Here is a 23494-nt window from a genome sequence, read left to right on the forward strand (position 1 = left end):
CCCCTCTGTGGCCCTACATTGTGGTGAACAGCTCCATTTGTCCCACCTTAATCCTCTGAAGTAAACTCACATAAATCACACTGAGTTGTTGTTTCTAAATGTGGGCAGGCAGAAAAACTCTCTCTCTCTCTCTTTGTCTCTCTGTCTCTCTCTCTCTCTGTCTCTCTCTCCACTCCGTCCTCTCTCCCACCGATCAGGCAGACAGCTCTTAGTCGGGCCCTCTTGCTTCACGCTCATGGTTTAGTGCTGTGGGTGTTTCACTGACTGACACCATATTGATAATGATCAGCGCTCAAAGTGAAAATAAACACACATTCATTATCAAGCAATTCAAGTATAAATCAAATAGGTGAATTCAAGTCCAAGTGAAACATTCTCATGTGGATGTCCAGCAGAAACAGGCTCTGTCCCGGGCCGCCGTTCAAAAAGCAGGGCTGCAGTGTGTCGTGTCAAAGTGCTCACTCAATAAAAATGTCTCAAACTTCACAACATCTTTATCTGATGACTTTTGGTCATTTTTCAACATGAAAAAGAGATTTGGCCAAAAAAAAAAAAAAATCTTAAAAAAAAAAAACTTACAAAGCTTGTTGGTTTTTGTTGTGTAACTCTGTTCACTACACATAGAAAAAATAAATAAATGATAAATAATAAAAAATTCAATTAAATTAAAAATAAAATAAAATGAGATAATAAAGTAAAAAAAAATAGTTAAAAAAATAAAGTTAAAAAATAAAAATAAAATATAAAATAAAATAAATAAATAAAATAAAAACAAGATTTGAAAAATATATTAGAAGAAAAAGAATAAGAGTAAATTAATTATAATTATATATCACTTGATCACATCAAAGCCATATGTTGACAAGGTTTTGCCATTACAGTTCTCAGTTTTCAGTGTTCGCTGTCCCGCGGGTGTTGAATACAGTATTTTTGGCTTTACTTCCACCACTTGTTAGTTCTGGAGAAGGGGCAGCAGCATGGCACCCAGAGTGCAACTAGGCCAAACTCGCTCTATCAGTGGCTCAGGGCCAGATTAAAGTGCCGGGCTCATTGTTTACACAGCTCTATGGTGCCACGGCTGAGCAGGCCCAAACAATGAGCCCCTGCTCCCCTTTGTCAGTGTGAGGGGAAGAATGGAGACCTCTTGACACGGCAACCTGAAGCTTCAATGCCCCCACTTCACCTAGCTGAGAGGGTCAGAGAGACACAGAGAGAGAGAGAGAGAGAGAGAGAGAGGGGAAAATGGAGGAGAGTGGAAGGTAGAGATAACAAATACAGAGGAAAGAGAGCGGAGGTGAGGTAGAAAATGGAAGAGGAGACGAGTGATAAAGAGCGAGGCGATAAAGGGAGGAGGGAGAGCAGCCGATTTCTTTCTAGAAAGACCGGAGAGGAGAAGCACGGGACAGGACAGGACAGGACAGACGTAAATTGGATTGAAATTGAGCAGGGAGGACGAGAGAGCGGAGAGAGCGGTGGAGAGGAGCGAGGTGAAATTAATGATCGGAAATGAAAGGGGAGGAAGCACAAATGGAAGAAAGAGAGATGCGGGGGTGCGGCGAAGCGTGGAAAGGGAGGGAAAAGTGGGAATTAGAGGAGCAGGAGAAGGGATGGAAAGAAAAAGAGATGGAGAGTTAAGACGTTCAGGGCAGCAGAGAGGAGAGAGGAGAGAAAACAGCCTAGGAACTAATAATGTCTATGCACTGTCTGTGTATAGACATTTGTTTATTAGTTTGTATTTACCTCACTGTGAAGAGCGGCCTTTTACAAACATGTCAGGAATGCAAACTGATAAATCATATATTTATCTCACTTTATATACAGCATTTGACCAAGTATGTGGGTTTTATATGAAAAACTTAAACTAAAAACAATGCAAAAAAAAAAAAAAAAGCAAATAAGAAATTCTTACTTTTCATGCTTTTGCTGAAAAATTGCAATTATGTGTGGTTGTTTATTGTACTGTTCTGCATCTTTTTGACACCGTTTTTTTCACCAGTCAGCATGAAAAGTGACTCAGCTCTTTCATGCCCCATAACTAACCCTTCCACAAAGTTTTGAGTGTGTCCATTCATAACTTTTTTTTTGAGATATCCTGCCAACAAACAGACAAACAAACAGGCGGAAACGGGTGAAAACACGACCAACTCCACTGGAGATGTTGACCTGTCGGTAAATGTCATATTTACACAGGTTAAAACTGCACTGAGGTTAGGATCGCCTGGTCAAATGGTAGATTATGTCCTGTATCATCATGTCTAAACGGGTTGCAAATCAGCAGGCGACAGGTTTACGCCTCCGCTGATCGGACCCGGTAATTACCTCGGACTGCTGCCGGTCTCAAAATGTGCGACTGAAACGCCGTTAACCTTTTTTTACACAGAGCTCAAAGCCCCGGATGGTAGTGGGATTTTAGGTCGGTGTAAAAAGGGGCTTCTTAGATTACTTCACTTAAGCTTACCTCACTTACGTCGTGCCTCGTCCCGAGAGAAAACATTTGCACTTCGGCGTAGCTGCTGCGAGGCGGGAGGATTTACAGGAAAGCTCTGTTTCTAATGTACCTTCTAATGTAACAGGTGTAGCTGTGTAGGCATGAAAAGTTCTCCTTTTTTTTACGGCATAATTGCTGCAATAACGCTGCGCTGTACTCCACCTCAAGAGGAAATGCCTGTAAAATGCAAGTTTCGCTCTGTTTCCTGCTCGTAAAAAGATGTATGAGAGCCACCGGCGACTAAATGCCACATTTGTTTTAGTTTGCTCTCTCTATCGTTCACGAGAGAATCATCTTCACGTGGGCCGCGGCGAGCACCGCAGGAGCTTTTTCGCATCCTCGGTGGCTGCGCTTTTTCGGCTTCATTTGCTTCTCGCTATCTCCACGGCGTGTTCGGAAACGTACCTTCACCTGTTTCCCATTTAAAATGTCCCTGGTAATACTTTCCGCCGTGCCGCTTCCAGCACAGACAGCCCTTCATTGTGAAGTGTCCCTCTGAGAAAAACGACTAAAACTGCACCTCAGCTTTACCGCTATCCCATGACACAGCGACCCCTTGTCTGTGTGTGTGTGTGTGTGTGTGTGTTCCTCCAATATGACATGACTGCAACATGAGCATTATGAAACTAAGCCCCGTGGCTGAGTCTAGTGTGTGTGTGTGTGTGTGTGTGTGTGTGTGTGTGCTACAGCATAGAGCCACCCCTCCTCCTCTCTATTCAGCAGAAACTCTCACCTTTTTGTGCGTTAAAATAATTTATACTTTTTAATAAATAATTGATCACATTGTTCTTGTCGCTGCAGAGCTTATGACATCCGTTATTTTATGCACCATGCCTGTGTGTGTGTGTGTGTGTGTGTGTGTGTGTGTGTTTTGCAGGGATAAGTACATGAGGAAATGGGCATGCCTGCTTGTCATCTGTTTGTAATATAAGTTTTGTGTGTGTGTTCGTGTGTGTGTGTGTGTGTGTGTGATTGACTGACAGCGGCCGAGGTTGCTCAAGTTGACCGGTATGATGTTTTTTTAATTGCAGGTCACTTCCTCGGCAACAACACGGTCATTGATGTGCTGCGTCGCCAGGGATACGAGGTGGAGCACACCCCCGCTGGGCAGCCCCTTACCAGGTAAACACTTGCTGAAATGTCCTCATGCACACACACACACACACACACACACACACACACACACTCGCACCCTCGCTCCTTGGCTGTCCCTCATAATCCAAAGTGACTTCAGTCAGAGGTGCTGCTCGGCCTGGCGGGATCGAGCTCGCGGGACGGCGTTGGGAGGGCGCCTCGTCTTCCCGGTCTCTGGTACTGATGTTCCCTTCTGCTCTCTTTCTTTCGGGGTATCTTTATATTCCTCCCTGTCTCATTTTTTTTTTTTTTTAGTTGTTGTTGTTTTTGACCACCCTTCGTGCACTTCCCTGCTTTCCACATGAAATGGCCAAATCGATAGTGTGCTTGTAATTTGGCAAATCAACACAACGTGTTTGCATAAAATGGTCCAAATAAAGCATTCACAAACAAACTATAAAGAACGGAATCCAAGTACATGATTTCACTTTGATGTCACTTTGAGTCTGGTTCTGTTCAGAAAATGTAAAAAAAAAAAAAAAAAAAAAAAAAAAAAAGGATGATGAATAAAATAGTTCCTGTTGTGATATGAAGTCAGCTTGTTTAATGTCACAGAACTCTTTCTTAAAGGCAGGCGGATATCAAAATCCTTTCCACAGGTACCCACTTTTCCCTGCACACACTCTTGGTTTTGTTTATATTCAACATTTCTCAGCAGAACACATGATGTGATGTGTGTGTGTGTGTGTGTGTGTGTGCGCGCACGCTTGAGGCCTAACAACCATGCTGAATGCATTTCCTACCCCGCAAGACATTCGCAAAGCCTTATTTTGGAATATTCTGGAAATTGCATTGTTTACATTGGTGCATGTAATATGTGACCGACATGCTCACGGCCTGCTGGGGGAACATGTTGTATAAACAAAATGGGGACCCGGTTTTCCCAGGGTGCAGTGCAGCGCCGCTATGGATCGCAAACCGCTTTGGGTATCTTTTGATGAGGTGTGTGTTAGAAAGTCTTGTTGGCTTGTCTCTTTTTTGGGCTTTTTTCTTTTTTTATTTCTATTTTTTTTCTGTGACTTAAAATCAACCACAAACGCGGTGGAAGAAGTACAAAGCGGCCCAGCGAACCAGTCACAACTCTTGCAGCTTTGCGGCAGCCGACATGTTGCATTCTTGGAGAGGAGCCACACAGGAACCACAGACACCTACTGTGTAGCTACGCCGGCACTTCAAAGCCAAAACCGGCCTTTACACATTTGAAAAAAAAAGTGCGGTCTTACTTTTTACACATGACGTGCAAGTTTGGAGCAAACTGTTGAAGTGAGACTTGAGTTTTCACATCGCCCTGCAAAAACTCAAAATCTTACCAAGATTATTTGTCTTATTTCAAGTCAAAAATGTCTTATTCCTGGTCAAAATATCTCATTACACTTAAAATAAGACATGATCACCTCAGAAGTAACTTGTTTTTAGACAATTGTCTCTTGTTTCAAGTGAAAATTTGCTTGTTTCATTGGCAAAATTTGTTTCTTGTTTCTAGCTAATTTTCACTTATTTCAAGTGAATTTTCACTTTTTCCACTGGCAAATTTTGCCAATGAAACAAGCAAATTTTCACTTGTTTCAGGTGAATTTTCACTTGAAACAAGAGACAGCTGTCTAAAAACAAATTACTTCTGAGATGATCATGCCTTATTTTAAGTGTAATGAGATATTTTGACTAGAAATAAGAAATTTTTGACTTGAAATAAGACAAATAATCTTAATAATCTCAAGATTTTGCGTTTTTGCAGTGCGGGATGCTCCGTCTGATCGGTGCAGTCCTGAAATGTTTGACAAATTTGAAACTGAAAAAAATGATAAAATGAACATAAAAAACAACAACATCTTGTGTCAATAACAATAACGAGGTAAATGCAGGACTTTTAGACCCACAGTGTAATTGTTTCATGTCAGAACACCTGATGTTGTTGCTGAGTAACTGGTTTATTTTATCTGATACTTTCATTTTATAAAGCAGCCACCCATTCCTCCAGGGCTTACATAAAAGGAAACGTCCAAATAACACAATAAAGACATAAAGTTTATTTCCACTGTGGTCTGTTTGGAGATGGAGAGTGTGCAGGGGAGGAGGGATCAAGACAACAAGAATGGCACAATCACACCAATAATCAGTGGTGGAAAGAGTACCACAAGCTGCTACTTCAGTAGAAGTTGAAGTACAAGTACAAGTAGAAGTAGCGCAGTAAAAATCTACTGCAGTAAAAGTAAAAAGTCAGGACCCTGTAGACTCAACTGACAAAGTGGGGAATAAAATGTATAATATGATGGTTGAGTCTATATTCGATTTTTTTTTTTTGCCAGCTGTGGCGAAATGGTCCTCGCTGCAGCTTTTATTGTGAAATTCGGAAATGACACAAAGTAGCACCAACAAAGCGGAAGCAGCTTCCTCTCCTCATCTTTGCCGACTGAGCTTTTATTGTGAAAGGCTCCACAATCCGTCACTGATCATATGTTCTCTGAAGCGCTTAAGTAAAAGGAAAATTACTGACTTATGCTCCATAAAAGTACAAGTAAACAAAAAAATCTACTCAGTTACATTAACGTGAGAAAATGTTATTAGGTACTTCAATCCCTGACAATAATACACTACAATACAGTCCAATACAATTATCACCTGTACCTTCACTCACTTAGCAGGTTAGTCGCTACCTCAGTGCTTCAATCTTTCATAAAATTAATTTGCTTTTTGAGTAATTTTATGGTCATTTTTTAAAATAATTTTTGGAACATACAGTGGTGGGAAAAAAGTTTCGGACACCCTTAACATTTTACACAATCTCACAATCTCAAATATTATCATGAAATATTTGTGGAAAAATCTTTTTTATGTTTCAAAAGGTGTGGCGGCATTAGACAGATACAAACAAATACAAATTATATTTTTTTGTTTATTGTTTACAAGAAAAACTAACCAAACTAAATTCTTGACAGTTGAATCTTTATCTTCAGGCGTGTTTCCTGCGTTAGGTTCCTTGTTTTAGCCATTTTTGTGTCTGAAGAACTTTCAGATGTGCTGGCTTTATATAGACACGAACCTTGGCAACAAAAATTGTGTCTTTTAATTTGAAAAGAACAACCTTCACCACTGGTACCAAAATGACCCAATACTCAAAATTTCTTATGTATTTTTATGGAACCAATCAATTTGAAGTTTTTAATGGCTTTTTTAGGATTTGTTTCGTATTTTGGCTGTGACTGTACTAAAAGAAATTGCACTTGAAGACCTAAGAGTGATTTGTTAATGCAATATTTCACAAATGCATGGGGTGTCCGAAAACTTTTTTCCACCACCGGCTTCACTCGCTGCCGTGTCACATTAGCAGCCTGTTTTTGTTCATTTGCTGCCACGTGTGAACGGCGGCTGGCGTTAAAATGGCGGCAAATTAGCTAAAGCAAAACTTTACGGCTCAAGCGACAGCAACATCGCCGGTAATTTTCCGTAACGGCCGTATGTGTGAGCGAACGTTAACGTTACCGGCACACCGCGTCGCTGTGAGCCGATCACGAGTTCACGAGGAGGTGACGAGGTTATTCCATGTTGAATACAGGATGGAAAAAACAATATGAGTGAATGATCCGGTACAATAATCGGGTATTTTTAACAGTATTCATATGCAAAAAGGGGGCGTTGGCATACGTTCTTTTTAAAGTTTCAGTGAGATGATGGGGTGTAATTTCTCCCTTAATCGCTGTTTTAACTAATTACGAGTTAAACGAGTCAGAGCCGACCTTCTTAAACCCAAAGTGAGGAACGGTTTCACCTCTCGAAGGCCGCCAGACTCTTTCTCGCCGTTTACAAGATCTCTATATCTTTTATTTTTCTCTCTGGCTCTGCATCTCTGCCTGTATCTGTTTCTCTCATTTTACTCTCCTGTCGCGCTGCATACACCGGCAGCAACCGTATGAATGGGCTTAGTATAATCACATATCATAGGGCCTACTGCTGTGAGAAAGAGAGAGAGAGAGACAGACAGACAAAGAGAGAGAGAGGTTAAAAAACACGAGAACACACAAAAACGAAGACAAACATAAAAATCATGAATCACCATGCACGGGCTTGACTTCTCCCGGATCGCTGTTCTTTACTATCAAATGAATCAACAAAGTGGAGGCATATTACATCTTCAGCGAGCAATTAAATTACTTACTGAGCTACTTAAAGTGATATATAACTCACTTAAAAGTAATATGGAAACCAGAAGGAATCGCAGACGGCAAAAAAGACAGATGAGCGAGTGAGAGGGGATGAAGATGTGCTGTAGACACCTTTAAAAACAGAGGACGAGAGGAAGACAGACAGATGAGAGAGAGAGAGAGAGAGAAAGAGAGAGAGAGAATGAGGCAGAAAAGTATTCTGTTTCGCCACAGAGTTGTTACACATTATGATTTCTTCTGAAAACATGAGTCTGTAAAATTGGCAGGCCCATATTTTATCACTTAAATCGGTGTAAGGTTGCACGGCCCGGCCGCATTTCACAGTGCAACCGCTGCCTCGCGGCCCCGGCAGCCATATTTATTTATTTTTTTGTCTCTCTCTCTCCTTTTACACTGACTGGATTTCAAATGAGAAATCATTTTCCAAGTAAGCACGACTCCATCGATGGTTTAATTTCATCCTGCAGACCCAAAACAGATGTTCATGTTCTGCTTCAGCCCTTGTGAGAAATGTGTTGTCTGCAAATGATCAAACCCCGTACCCAGTAATTATCCTTTTTTATATATATATATATATATATATATGTATATATAGCCAACTCCCTCTCTCTGTATCTCCCTGTAGATGAATATTGTGTCGTCACCTCAGTATTAAATTGGTTTTAGTGTTATTAATTTACCTGCGCTGTTGACATTAGGAGAATTATTCCAGAGTTAACTTGTTTCTGTCCTGAGAAAGGGCTTCTAATCCGCTAATCACACATAGGGGCACAGAGGGGGAAATAAATAGGCAGATCAGGGGCGCGAGTCTGAGTCTTACCAGGGGATAAAGGCTTGAGCAACATTTATTTTAGCCTTTAGTTTTACCTACATTTCCTTCAAGCTTTCACCTTTACTGTTAATTTAGCTATTAATTTAGACTCAGATGTGATTAGCTTAAGTTATTTTTTAAAAGAGAAAACAAAAACAGTTGTGCCAATGTTAGTAAGTTAATAACTCAAGTTAATATGAAAAAAGAGGCTATGTTGACCTTATGTATAAAGCTGGTGTTAGCTATACACTTTACTCTGTTTATATTATTACAGTGAGCCGAAATGTTATGTACATATGGTGTTTTGTTGAATCCATCTTCCTGAAAATCAGTCCTTTTCATAAATGACACAGACGACAGTTCACCATTCAAACCGTTCAAAGAGCTAGAATGACAGAATGATAATTTGAGTGAAACAAGTGGCAGCATGACTTAACTTCAAATAAGCCTCATGTAGTTTTATGGGTAGAAGAAAAAATACATTCAACCCAATGAACCGTCGGGGCAGAGGTGAGCTGATTGGTCCTTATTGGTCCAGAAATGCTGATGGATGAAGCCCCTGAGTCGACCATCTCACTTTGTCCCGTCCCACGTCCTGCTTCACAAAGAACCACTTTGTAGACCACAAAGTGAAGAGAGGATTTTTCACATTTTCAGTGGTCATTTTGGCTTATTGGTTAAGGTTAGGGTTAAGGTTTGGTTAACGTTAGGGTTAAGGTTTGGTTAAGGTTAGGGTTAAGCATTATCTGGTCCTGGCGAACATCAGGGAAAGGCTGTAGAGAATGAATGTACGTCCATGAAAAATCCCCTCTTTTTCTCGCAACCTGTCTGAATACAGGACACTGCCACCTCTTCATCCTTTTCCTTTTCCTTTTCTGTTTGAGGTGCACTATCGCCACCTGTTGCTGTGGAGTGTGCATGTCCATAGCATTATGCAAATCTCAGTCCATAGTGCAAAGGACAGACATCATGCCACACTTCCATAATGCACCAAGCAAACGCACATTCGAATTTCTAGGGCCTGCTCCTTCCCAGGGACTAGCAATAATGTCAGTTTCCAAAGTTTTAACTGCTCTTAAACCTTTTGGAGATACAAGATTATTATCCCGCTGAATCAGTAAGTGTGTTTTGATTCATATCTTTAGCTTTCTCACTCTCAGACGTTTGTCATGAAGCTGCGTTGGCCTTGTTGTAAAATAAAGTTCGGTGCACCACAGCAGACCTGAGGGATAACACCCACCAATCAAAAGTCACAGTGTCAACACACTTTGATCGACACACACACATGTATGAACACACTAAATCTCTCTCTCTCTCTCTCTCTCTCTTACACACACATGCATACACACACACACACACACACATCTACACAAACAAACACACGTCCCATACACCTACCCGCTGTGTCCCATGGGCTCGTCATTCCAGCGCCGGGTCAATCGCTCTCTTTGTGCGCTGGTTCCACCACAGCCCCTCAGAAGGCGGCGTGCAGGAAAAAGTTTGATTTGCACACCTCTTAAGCCGTTGTAATTGAAAAGGGGCCTAAATGAATTCATGGACTCCCCTGACACATGTAAAACCTGGACTAAATCAAACTTATTGCCTGATGCTGGTCTGCTGAATGAATTTGTGTGTGTGTGTGTGTGTGTGTGTTGCAATGCTCTGCCCAGCTCCTAAGCAATCCTAGTGATAGGATCTTTTTTGACTGAGCGATTATTCTAAACAAGCTCATTTGATGTAACAGGCATTATTGATCTTCTTTAATTAAGTGAAGTGAAGCACCGTATGGCCGTCTTTGATTTAACATACACTCAAATGATTGCCCTTATTGCTCGATGATTATACTCACCGTTAGTGGACCTATATATGCATTCATTCCTTCATTCCTTCAGTCATTCAGTCATTCAATCATTCATTCGTTTAAACCTTTATTAAGACACTTGCGAAGCTGCTGAGGTAACAACACAAGGAATGTAAAAGGTGATTGAAGTCGTTTTTTGTTCTCAGTGTTTTCAAAGAAATGAGGTGATTTTTATTTAGTTGAAGCATTTATGCGCAAAATTCAAAATGAGAGGCAGCCACAGCACAACAGATCGGTTCTCAAGCCAGAGTGTCACACTTTACGGCTGTAACCATAGCAACTAACCACAATCAGCCCAGTCGCTTGGAAAAAAAAAAATGTTAGAATTTTATGTTTCTGCAGGCCAAGGATACGCCAAAATGTCACGTTTTCAAGTTTCATGAAGTAGTTAAGGAAAAGCTGCCTTAACCATGACTTTTTCCAAAACTTAACCACGTAGTTCCGTTGGATAACGAAGGTAACGAAGCAAACAAAAGTGGCTCACATTATCGATGATACAGTCACATGACGTTAATACAGGCTCCACCGCATTGACTCTAAATGTCTAAATGTTGATCTGCAAAGTATTTTTGGCTCAGAAACGTCGACATTTCAACGTACTTGTCGGCTTGCAGAAACATTAAAATGCCAACATTTTACTCTGGTGACCACGGCATGCTCCATGACCGTTCTACTCCATTCAGGTTGATTGATTTTGATTGCTTTTAACTGATAATAATTGCGGTTTCGTCGTTCAGTTTAGGCTAACAATGTGTTTATTAACATTTCTTATCTGCTGGTCGCTTATTCGTTCTCCACTGATTGTGCTGCTCCACCACACAGATTGCAATGCAGATAAATCTCCTCAGTTCCCGCTGATCACCAGTGAAGTGTTCAGGCCAAGCTAAGCACAACTGGTACCTCCAGCTGTGAAGCGTGTAGTGCAGTCTACCATGGCTCACTGTGTGGGTGGCAATCTCTCTGTGGAGATCTGAGTGTGTGTGTGTGTGTGTGTGTGTGTGTGGTATCCAAAGTGTTTATTGACATTGTTAAGGATGTGCACAGAGGCTCTTTATTTCAAGTTATCGGTGGGAAACAGCTCACAGGCTGAACTCCGCCGTGCTGGGTTATGTGGGTGATGTTCAAAAGTTTAAAGAAAAGTTTAATGAAGAAAATGTTATCTTCCGTCTGACTCTTTGAGGAGCCAGGTGACGGAGGTGAACGGCTCTAAGGGTCCCGTGTCGCTCTGTATGAGAGAGGGAATCAGGATAACCATTGAAAACAGAGTTGTGTACAGTGGTGGAAAAAGTTTTCGGACACCCCATGCATTTGTGAAATATTGCATTAACAAATCACTCTTAGGTCTTCAAGTGCAATTTCTTTTAGTACAGTCACAGCCAAAATACTAAACAAATCCTAAAAAAGCCATTAAAAACTTCAAATTGATTGGTTCCATAAAAATACATAAGAAATTTTGAGTATTGGGTCATTTTGGTACCAGTGATGAAGGTCGTTCTTTTCAAATTAAAAGACACAATTTTTGTTGCCAAGCTTGGTGTCTATATAAAGCCAGCACATCTGAAAGTTCTTCAGACACAAAAATGGCTAAAACAAGGAACCTAACGCAGGAAACACACCTGAAGATAAAGATTAAACTGTCAAGAATTTAGTTTTGTTCGTTTTTCTTGTAAACAATAAACAAAAAAAATATACAGTGGTCCCTCGTTTATCGCGGGAGTTACGTTCTAAAAATAACCCGCAATAGGCGAAATCCGCGAAGTAGTCAGCTTTATTTTTTACAATTATTATGATGTTTTAAGGCTGTAAAACCCCTCACTACACACTTTATACACTTTTCTCAGACAGGCGTTAACATTTTCTCACTTTTCTCTCTTGTTTAAACTCTCAAAGTTCAAACCTTCGTAGAAAAATAAGTCCAGTATTATAGAATGAACACATTCGGTACTGTACAGGAGACACGGCACAGAGGAGGTTGATTGACAATGGTCTACAGTCCCTTAGCCAATCAGGACGCAGAACACAATGCGCTGTTAAGAAAAAAAAAAAAAAAAAAAAAGCATGCAAAATTGCACTAAAAAAAAATCCGCGAAACTGCGAGGCCGCAAAAGGTGAACCGCGTTATAGCGAGGGACCACTGTATATAATTTGTATTTGTTTGTATCTGTCTAATGCAGCCACACCTTTTGAAACACAAAAAAAGATTTTTCCACAAATATTTCATGATAATATTTGAGATTGTGAGATTGTGTATAATTTTAAGGGTGTCCGAAAACTTTTTTCCACCACTGTATATTCTCTGCATGTAAATTCAACACCGCTGGTGAGTGGGAGGAGCAGGTCGGTGTCAAGATCTTTGAGTTTTCCCCACTGCCGCCGCTTATGAAGTTGGAAGAATTTTCGGACAGGTTCCTTGGTCTAAAATTCAACACCTCTCCACCCAAAGTGTTCATATCCCGGGCAGTGTTGTACAGTAAGGGGAGATGAACGATAAAACAGTGTGCTTAGGTAGGAAATGGGTTGGCCTGAACTCTTACTCCACCAGAGACACAGTTTTTCCACACCAAACAGGAGGAAGGGGCTGGGCGTGCCAAGTGTAGAATTGATCTACGCCGCTAAAATGCTTTCCCATCTTTTTGCACGCTGCTCAGTGACAGTCTGAGTGGTTGCTAGAGCCGCTCTGTCTTTGCTCTACAAGAGGCGGTACAAGGTTCCTCTGGCAATAAAGCTGAACCTGGATTTCCTGGACTTTCAAAGGAAACCCAAACTGCAAAACGGACACATGTTCTGCTGGCTCGGAGGGGGGTGGGGGTGGGCTGGTTGAACTGGCTAGATCTCAATGGACAATATTTCCTCAGGTTGAAATCACTCTGATCCCAGTTTAACTGTTTACATAGACGCCAAATAAAGTGATCCAAATCATTTAATCCTGATTTTTTTTTGACCTGCAGAAAGTGGTTCCGCCTGCTGGGAAGCATTTAATCTGCCAGAAATATAAATATAATATAGTCTAGCTCATACTGGCCAGCGGTGCCTCTACCATCAGGTTGTTCATAAGATTGTAAAACTGGCTGTGTCGGTTTTGACTTTTCGTTTTGTAACAGGCAGCCTTCAAACCTTTGCAGCAGTTTCTGGTTTGGTCGATGGAGAGGTTGATTCTGGTTGTTTGAACAACTCGTGGTTTGGAGCCTTTCAACCGTGGAGGCGTTCAACAAGATTTAATCTTCACAGCCTCACCTAACGTTACCCCCACCTGGGCCAAACATGCGCAGAAAGAGTATATTAATTCCAACCAGAGAGAAACGATCAGATTAAGCATTGACATGGTTATTAGGTGCTAATGTTTTCCAGTTGAACGGATTATCAAAGGATTACTCAGCCCTCGCAACCCGATTGAAAGTTTCTTCCAATCAGGTCAGATCGGGTCAGTCTTTTCCGATTAAGGTGGTTAGGTTAGATTTTTATTCAGATTGGGAACAAAGTAATTCTGACCAATTGGGGGTCCATCACAAATTATCACATTACAATACTGTATTTTTTCAAAGCTCTCTGATCTTTGTGTCTTCTCCATCTTCCAGAAGATCATCGTCTAGACCCGCCTCGCCAGATTCAGAGGGCCCTCCCTGGAGTGAGGACCACCGCGAGGAGCCCGTGCCGCACCTGGAGCCTTTCCTGCATGAGCTCCCCCACCACGAGGAGGATCACGGCCGCCCCCTGGACGAGGAGCCCCTGCCCCACATGCTCCTGCCACCGGACAGCCTGGAGCTGTTGGAGAAAGCGGAGAGGAAGCTGATGAAGAAGAAGAGGAGAAACAAGCAGAAGAAGCAGCGCCACCGGCATTTTAACGACCTCTGGGTTCGCATTGAGGAGAGGTGAGAGGAGGGAGCGAGGCGGAGGGGGGAGAGGGGGAGAGGGGAGAGGTGATGATGACGAGAGAAGACCGGGAGACAAGCGGAGGAAATGAATATGCTGGCAGCGTGAAGAGTTATTGGTCTGCATTAAAGGATGGGAAAGAGGGAGGAGAGGAGGATAGCGAGGAGGAGACAGAGCTGACCATAACCCACTGCAAAGTTCGAGTGCAAATAGAAGACACAATAGCAGCGAGTCGCCCCAGGCACACTGAGACACATTAATACTTTAGTTATGCGGGGATACGGGGTCTTGTTTCTCTGTGTGGTTGTCAGTAGTGGCTTGTCTGTCTGTCTGTCTGGCTGTGATGAAGTGGAGAGGAGAGGGTAGGGGTGAGGAGGAAAAAAATGGACAAGAAGTATAGAAAAGTGAAAAAGAAGGGAGTGAATGAGATCAAATGAGGGGAGGGGAGAGGGAGAAAGATGAAGAGAGGTGAGGGGAAATTGGAAATGTGTAATGCAGCCTTTCTTGTTGTCTATAGGATAAAACTGACACTTCCTGGTGTTTTGCTGCGGGCTAAAACAGCCACTGTATCACATCACCATGCTCCTCATGCAGCCCCCACATGTCAGCCACACACACACACACACACACACACACACACACACACACCCTTCAGTGTGGTATAGGTCCAGACTGGTTGCAACCTGGTGTAAGTGTCTCTGGATGTGGAAAAAAGCAGCCTGGGAAATCCTAGTAAGCATCCGGTTTTGGTCTCACAGTAGCTCCAGGCAGGGACTAACTGGCCAACAAAACAAGCTCACCTTTCAGAAGAAGGGGGTCCTGCTCACAAGGTGTGGTCCTCCGCCGTGCTGAAACCACTCGCTCCCATCCACTCACATGGATTTACCAGCTCCGGTTTATTGTGAGAGTTTAAACTTGATTCTAATCAGCCAAGTTTGTTGAATCATCCATGTGGAAAACTGTAAGCAAAGAAGCTAATTTGACTGATGAAGCCAATTTCAAACGCATCTCTCAGAGCTTTGATTTATAGTAAAATAAATATTACCGTTTAAATGAGTTCAGTGCATACTTTGTTCTCCCATGAGGAAAATTGCTGTGGGTTTACTGTACAAACATACAATAAAAATATAATAAGCCTCAGGCCAGTAACCTACTTTATCTCTGACAGCATGTTAGTATTTAACTATTGTTGCTGGCACATGAAACCACATTTACTCAGTGTTGGAGATCCTTCTTTACTTTCTAGTTATTAATCCTTTACTAATACGCCGAACGAGTTAACATACTGAGTGAGTTTAATGACCCTGGGATAACAGCCTATATTTGTTTTGAACAGTGGGTGATCCTCGCTCTGAAAGTGGGGGCATTTTTCTCAACTCCCAGAAAAATTTTGCCTGCCTCATCAATCTAGAAAGAGCAGATGGTCCTTTAGTATTTAAAGCTTGTCTAGGGAACCTTTTTTCTTCATAAGTTTGACAAATTAAACACAGAAGGTCCCATCCAAACTAAATGCACTGAGTTCTCCAGGCTGCTCTGAGGGTTGTAATCTTATGTGTTAAAATCAAATAGACCAGTCAGAAAAAAACACTCTACCTAGCCTACCTTGGCTATAATAATTTAGCCTAACTTTCTGTACCAGTTCCTGTTTCCTCACTGCATTGGCACCTAATGTGACTCTTAATCTCAGGTGGGTGTTTGAGCTGTTGGAGCTCAATTATTCGATGACAGTCTGCCTCCTCTAAAAAGGTACCTACAAAAACTTAAGGTAGATGAAATGCAAACAAAATAATAATATGTTTTTTGGAAGTTATTTAGTCCCAAAGTGGTGGGACAATATTGTCCGAAAGCGACTTTCATGCAGCTCAGTCAAGGATAAAGTCACTTTTAAGGAAAGGAGCAGTGACGAAAAATTCATGTTTTTTTTTCTATATTGCAGCAGTTTTTGCAGGGAAGTGAGGTTTTCAAAAGTTAAAGCTTTTGCTTATTTCAGAAAGCTGTTATTGATGTAAAATGTGAATGTTATTTACTCTTTTAAGCCCTAAAAAACTGTATCCCCATGGCTTCCTCCCTCTATCCCTTGTATCATTCTCTTGGTCTATCTATCATTCTGTTTTGATATTATTTTATTGCTCTATCCGTCGTTATATTGTTCTCTCTCTCAGTTTCCTGTATGTCATTATTATTTCTATCACTCTTTCTGCACGTCTGTCCTCTGAATGTGCTCATGTTTGCATGCCAGAATCTGTCCAGCCTCCCGGACTCGATGTATTTATTTACTATGTGTGCAGCATACGGTAAGGCTTGTTTACTATGGCTAGTGTTACGATATGCAGATGGAGGTTCAGACTGTTTACACAGGAACCAAAACTCTGGGCCTGTCACAGGCAACCATTACACTTGTCAGTTCAGTATGATGTTTGAGATATGATGCTAAAGATTGGCATTTATGAGATTTCATTGCTGCATGTCCGCACATGGCCTGAAAATCTCTGTTGTGCATTTCGTGTGGCTGTATTTATTTCATCTTGTGGCCTCGGTACTTTTTCTGGCTCTCGTTCTCCATCTCTTTATATTGCTTGCATATGCATCTGGTTGGACTGCATGCTGACTACACAGAATTCCAATCGCCATACAAGCCTGACCACTTTCATACAGAGTTTTTAAGATCACTCTGAGCAAATTTGATGTTTGTGCATCCAGACCTGTCACTAAATGTGTTCCACATGAGCAGATGACAAAAGTTGCATGCAAGAACAACAGCATCTTGTGCCGGCAGGAGACCGGTTTGCACCACTTATGCCACCCAGTTGTTATATTCTTGAAATATCGGAGTCAAGAATATAGATCCTGGTAGGTCCTGCTGCAGATCCTGGCTCTGAAAAATATGCTTTGACAGACACAAGCTTTGTAAGATTGCCATTCAGAAATCCTATTATTATCGGTCAGTGTATTTTTATTCACATTTTGAAGTATCTTGGAGGTATTCTGTGACAGGCGGCAATCAGCATGACAAGTCACATAACGTAGTTCATGGAAACCTGCCTTAATTCACAATCTCTTTTATCAAGTTTTCTAAAATTGGCGAAACATATCGTATGGAAACCCAGCTATTGATCTACAGCGACTCAGAAATATATCTGATTTGTGTAAGTTTGAAGGTCCTTGAGGTTTAGCACAGCAGTCTCGTGGTGAGAAAGTGTTTGTTCAGTCTCTTCTCGACAGCATGAACACGGCGTGATGTGATATCTCAGCTGGGGTAAGGCTGTTCCCTGTTGTTACAGCAGAATGGAGAAAGCTCCTGTCAAGGCATTTGGTGCTGACCCCGGGGAGTGACAAGGCGGAGCTTGGGGTGAACATCTGGGTGGTTTCGACCTGGGACATAAGCTGAGGGTAGCAGTGCTTTCTACTGAACAGTTGGGAGATGGCCCAGCTTTGTGATGGCATAATCCTTTAGGGCATAGTCCTCATCCAGACCAATGACCTTTAGTGCCTTTTTCTGGATGTTATCTAACCAAGGCAGGGGTACTCCATGATGCCCCTGACCTGGGTTTTGTAGACGTCGGCTCTGCCTCTATAGGATCGAGCTTATTGGCCAACTTCTGCATTGCTCCAAGTTTTCTTCCAGTTATGCCCTTTGATGTGAGCTTTACACAAAGGCCATTGTGCCAGGTTGAATGCACCCTTTATATCTGGTGCAACAATGCACACTTCACCGCCTTTGTCAAGGATGTTGTTCCACATCTGTGACAAAGCTGTAAGGAGGTCGGCTGTGCTGTGATTTGGTCTGAAGCCATTTTTTTTTTTTTTTTTTGTTAAAGTTTTTTTTTTTTATCAAAGATAAGGGCATGGTGGAGGAGGTATCCCTTTGCTGATGATAGTGAGAAGAGAAACGGGGCAGTATTTAGATCTGATTTTGAGTCTCTTTTATATGGATTGGGATCTCTCTGGCAGTTTTCCATTGTTGAGGGAACACGCCACAAGAGAAAAGGAGTTGGAAGAGATGGCTGAGGGGACCGGCCAGTTCTGCGGCGCACTCTTTGAGGACGCTTTTTGGAATTTCATCAGGCCACGATGCTTTTCCCGGATCCAAGTTGCGCAAGATATTCCTGACATCAATAGCATTTATTTGAATCTTTTCCAATGTACTGTTCAAACGAAGGGATAGGGAGAACTCTACAAATTTCGGTGACCCCATGACCTTCCCTCCACTGCCGGTAGTAAGCCTTTACACACCATGAGAAGATAAGTCATGATTTTTAGCACTTTGTGTGCGCTTTTCCAAATTCTGTCCCACTTGTCTTGTTGCAAGGCAAAAGAAAAGAGACTAGTAGGATTAAAAAAGGGTTAAAGAATAGTAGAAACCAACCACAGAAGGCATTAGAGTATATCCACACCTCAGCCCCAAAGGCGCAGAGGAGGTTTGTGAGCATGTTTGTAGACATTATGTCTGCAAATGTGTTTTCTCTGCTGCTAAAAGCCCTGTTTTTTCAGCCAAAGGGAAAAGAGCTGTCAGTGTATGTATGTTCCAGTGGTGGGTGTCTTCATTTGTGTATTTTCATGCCTTAAAAGCCGTTTCATATTAATATTCAGCATTTTCAGGGAGTTCATGTGGGTGTGAGGTTTTTCTTTCCAGTGCAAACTGACAGACGAAGGGTGAGACAAAAACACAGAGATAGAAAGACAGGCGGAGAGCATAAAGGTGGGTGTGTGTTTCTGCAGGTGTGTGTTTATGTGAATGAGCGAGAGAAAGAGAGGCAAAGAGGCAGAAAAAGAGAGACGAGACTACAGCGCCATAATTCTGCGCTGTCTTTGATGCATGGCCACACGCTGATGCGTCACACCTGATTTCCTTACACCTCTCCAGGCCTCCACTGGCAGCCCCGTCCAGCTCAAAACCAAAATAAACCTGCCTCAAAACTAAAAAGCCTTTAATGCCTTTTCTGAACATAAAGAAAGCAGCCTCATTTATTTACAGAAACTCAAAGAAATAAAGCAAGCCAAAAGGAACCCTCAAATATCTGTTCTCTACGTTGTCTGAAATAATCATCAACATCAAATCCATCTAAGAAATAAAGCCAAGAGCCACAGGCAATGTAGTCATAAGCCAAAACCAATCAATGAAAAGTAAATATTATTAACTGCAAGCATATGCCAGTGTTGAAAACGCTTGAATTTGAGGTTAATTTGGAAATTGTGAGGGAAATGTTTGGGCACTGAATGAAAGGTGCAGATGCTATCCTGCCTTCACTTTTGTCTTTTTTTGTTTTAGTGACTGAGCAGTATTCATAAAATGTTTTGTTTTCCTTTGAACAAGCTTGGGCTGAAGGAGAATGTTTCAATACCGGCTCTTTTCTATTCTGAAAAACAGCTTCTGAACATTTTGACCATTCCTAATCACATGGGACACTGATGAGTGGAGTTTACTGGAACCTGGCTGGTTCACACTGATCCACCACTGCAGGAATAGAGATTTACTCAGCCCTTCTGTCCATTTGTTGTGGGATTTCTCTGAATTTCTGTGACAGAATCAGAATGCAGCAACATGGATGAAGACACACACACAAAAAATGTGGCCTTACAAATGATGACACCTCCATTGGTCCCAAAAAGTCCCACTTTTCCGGTCTTTTCTGTCTGTCAAAACGGACTCATGTCCAACAGAGACAGAAGTGTCATCAGCAAAGAGACATTTCCTCATTACTGTTTGCCACAGACTTTTAACTATAATGTAACTATAATGCACTGTAGTTTTTTAAATTTTTATTTTATTTAACTACTTTCATTCTTTTTTATCGTATTAAATTGAGTTGTTTAAATATTATATGTCTTCTTAAACTGTATCTAAAGCTCTTTGCGTCACCTTGTGTTAGGAAGGTGCCTTGCCTTGCCTTTAAAAAACTGTTAAAAACAAACACCGACAGACACACAAAAGATCAGTGTGCCCGCAGCCTTACCGCTGCACACTGGAAGGGCGGGTTGTTATTTCTTCTCTATCTTTATCTGTGGATAGATCAGTGTCAGAGCTTATTCCTGTATGTATTTTTTCTATTTATGTTGGCCACAGCCGGCAGAGGGAACGAGGGGATGAGGGGTGGAGGGTTGGGACGTTAGGGACAGGATTTAAATTCTCCTCTTGAAAATATTAGACTTGTTTTCCTTTTCTTTGTATTGATTTCTTTGACTGAGGCTGTCCTGAAATGAAAGAAAGAAAGAAAAAAAAACTTCTCAATAAAAAAAGAAAAATGTTACATGCTATCAATTTTCTTCAAAACTCGCCTCAGTGTTGTAATCCTCAGTGAAGTTGCCATGCCCACTGTAGTTAGTACACTGGCAGCCAGAGTTCCTGACTTCAGTAACTTATGTTTGTTTTGCCTGGCCTGGTCCCAGTCATAACCACACAAGTACCGCAGGCCTAACATCAAACAGGGGACCAGAAATCATTTAATTGCTAGACTTATTGGAAAAGAAAGACAGACAAAGGCAGAAATAGAAGCAGACAAAGGGAGAGAGGCAGTGACATTGAAACAGAGAGAGAGAGAGGCAGAGAAGGAGTGAGGGGGAGAGCAAAAAGAGAGGAAGGAGATTGAGAGTTGGCTTATATCCAGGGAGTTGCGCTCCCATCACAACAGTAAAAATCTAATTGGCAGTGCTATAGCAGTGGTTTCCTTTGTCTTAGGACTGTCCCTTGTAGCCCTCAGCATCGTTGTTATTTCCATTGTTTTCCCCCCGTAGCCACTGCCATGGTAATTGAGGAGAATGTAGGGATGTAGGGAAAGTGCTGTTCTTCCGCAGACTATGACTACGATTTTCCTTTCTGTGAACAAAAACGGTGCAGTGGCATAGCGAGACAGGGATAGAACATAATGCTACATGTTTAAAAAAAATGAGGAAATTAGTCATGAAATAAAATGGCCCTTTCCCAGTCGTAGACAGCATGATTTAACTCGTGATTCAAAGTCAAATGTTGTGACTTTTGCAATTGTCACTCCCTTAATGAGCACACTACATCTGACAAATGAGAGGATGAATGGGAATGTGCTGTAAACAAATTTCCGAATTTAATCTGTCATTTTTCTCCTCTCTTTTCAGCTCCATCGTCCAGTCTCCTCCTCCCCCGCTGGTACGCATCATCAACGGTTATATCACAGTGCAGCCGCCTGACCGAGTCCACAGCCACCACAACCACCAGCACATACCTTCATCATCAGCAGCATCATCGCCCACCTTGGCCTCTTCATCTTCCTTCGTGGCGTTCCTCTGGATGTTGCTCACCATTATCCAGCAGTTGTGGACCATCCTGCTCTAGGTCTCGCTGATCACAGACGATTTATTGGAATGAAATTTAAAAAATAGTCTCATGAAAACGTGGCCTCCTGCAGAAGATGGAGCCTCACAAACGGAGTGGAGTCTCCTACAACAATTTTTCAGGTCTCGTGCATCAGGACACACAATGTGAAAGTCTGGTCACGAACCATGAGATCTCAAAGAGGCTGCAGAGAAGACTATGTGGACTCGGAGTGCAAGACTCTGCGGGGACTGGCACCGTTTGAGGCTTCACTGATTACCAGGTCACGTTGTCCGTTCACAACACAACCTCAGTTACCATAAAATGTCTCATGAAGTCAAGAACGTGGAGCAGAATCCAACCTGAACGGTGACACTGCAGCACACTCTGTGGATATTGTCAATAGCATGTCTTTCACAGCATGAGGTTGCAGCGAACATGGACTTCGATGTACCACGAGGTGTCTTGGAGCATCGGTAAACCTTGGTTTTAAGGTTTAATGTAAGGTTTCACTATGTTGTGCGTACAGAGCAGGAGCAATGAACATGAGAAAAAAAGTGAAGGTTCATACAAGAGGTATTGCTGGACATGACATTGTCAATTATCATGCTGCCGGACATTCAGGGATGAATTCACAAAGAATGACTAACAACTGCTACTAGCATTATTTTTGTCTTAACACGTAATTCATTAAAGAAACTATGCAAATCAAGTAAACACAGTAAACAAGGACCACAGTCTGTGCCGAGACAAGGCTGTTGTGTGCAGGCAGAAAGGCACTGTAGTCTGTATTGGATTAGATGAAGAGATTATTCTCCCAAATATCTGTCATCCACAGCTGGTTGCAGGACGTATGACAGCCTTCTCTTTCAGTTAAATAATTCCCTACGGCCAGCCCAGGGCGGCAGGGCTGGTATGTGTGCACCATTTGCAGTCCATTACTTAAAGGATGTGGTGCACATTTTCAAAGTGCTGCGCAATTACGCACGGCTCATGCAATGCGGGTACCTCGATTAAATCTTGCGCAAAGCAACACCAGCCTCTTGAAAAATAGGTACGGAAACTTCCCTTCGGTGCCTTGGGTTAGTGTATAGTCCATAACCAATTCATACTTGGCACAGTTTTGAAGTCTATACAGTGCCATTACTATTCCCTGCACGGGGTTCAGGAGCGGGACGGTGACATCCTGGAGTTAAAGCAGTTTACAGAGCTTCATTCTTAAGTTCCCTCTTGATTCTGCAGTACTGCAATACTCAGGACCACCTACTGGATTCCCATCAATTCATCAAACCTCTTTACCCATATCCAAAAATAGTGGGGTGCAAGAACTGCATGAGTTTTCCCAAGAGCAGTGCCTGAAGCATGGCATTTTGCAACTCCAACAAAGAAAGAGTCATTCTTTTATATGTCTAGAGGTGATAGTGATGGGATTGGATATTTTTTCCCAAAAGCAAAATAAAATCTTCTATTTCCTCAGTGTCTCCAGGTTATCAAAGTACCTAAGTCATGTAAACGGGAATATCACACGGAGCTGTGTATGCAGTCATGTCAACTTCACTGTGTTATTTCCAGGAGTATTAATACTCTCTATAGCACGCCTGGGATGTGGGTGATTGCTTCGTTTGGTTACTATCACCGTGACTGGAATTACTTTTAATTGTCCATTACGCTCGACGTTCAGTGGGTCTTAAAATTTCTGCCATCACTAATTGCGAGTGGCAATTAGTGATGATATTTGTGAACTGGATGCACCCAGTAATGAGCCTCGTTTGCATGGAAATTAGTCCATTTTTGGCGCTGAACAATGTTTAAACGCGTATCAGCGGCGGCCTGCACCTGCTGCGGGTTGTTTCTTAATCACACGGCTGCAAGAGCCTCGTGAAGC

General features: G+C 42.0%; 1 protein-coding gene across 1 annotated transcript in view; it reads left to right on the forward strand.

Moving 5' to 3' along the window:
• trabd2a (TraB domain containing 2A) overlaps positions 1-23205 on the forward strand; it is a 99030-nt gene extending 75825 nt beyond the window's left edge. The window contains exons 5-7 of the mRNA XM_030064643.1: positions 3520-3610; positions 14030-14323; positions 21414-23205. Of these exons, the coding sequence (XP_029920503.1) occupies positions 3520-3610; positions 14030-14323; positions 21414-21630 (602 nt within the window). The 3' untranslated portion in view covers positions 21631-23205. The remainder of the gene's footprint in view (positions 1-3519; positions 3611-14029; positions 14324-21413) is intronic.
• Positions 23206-23494: the final 289 nt, after the last annotated feature.

Source organism: Myripristis murdjan, chromosome 12 (genome assembly GCF_902150065.1).
Source record: "Myripristis murdjan chromosome 12, fMyrMur1.1, whole genome shotgun sequence".
NCBI lineage: Eukaryota > Metazoa > Chordata > Actinopteri > Holocentriformes > Holocentridae > Myripristis > Myripristis murdjan.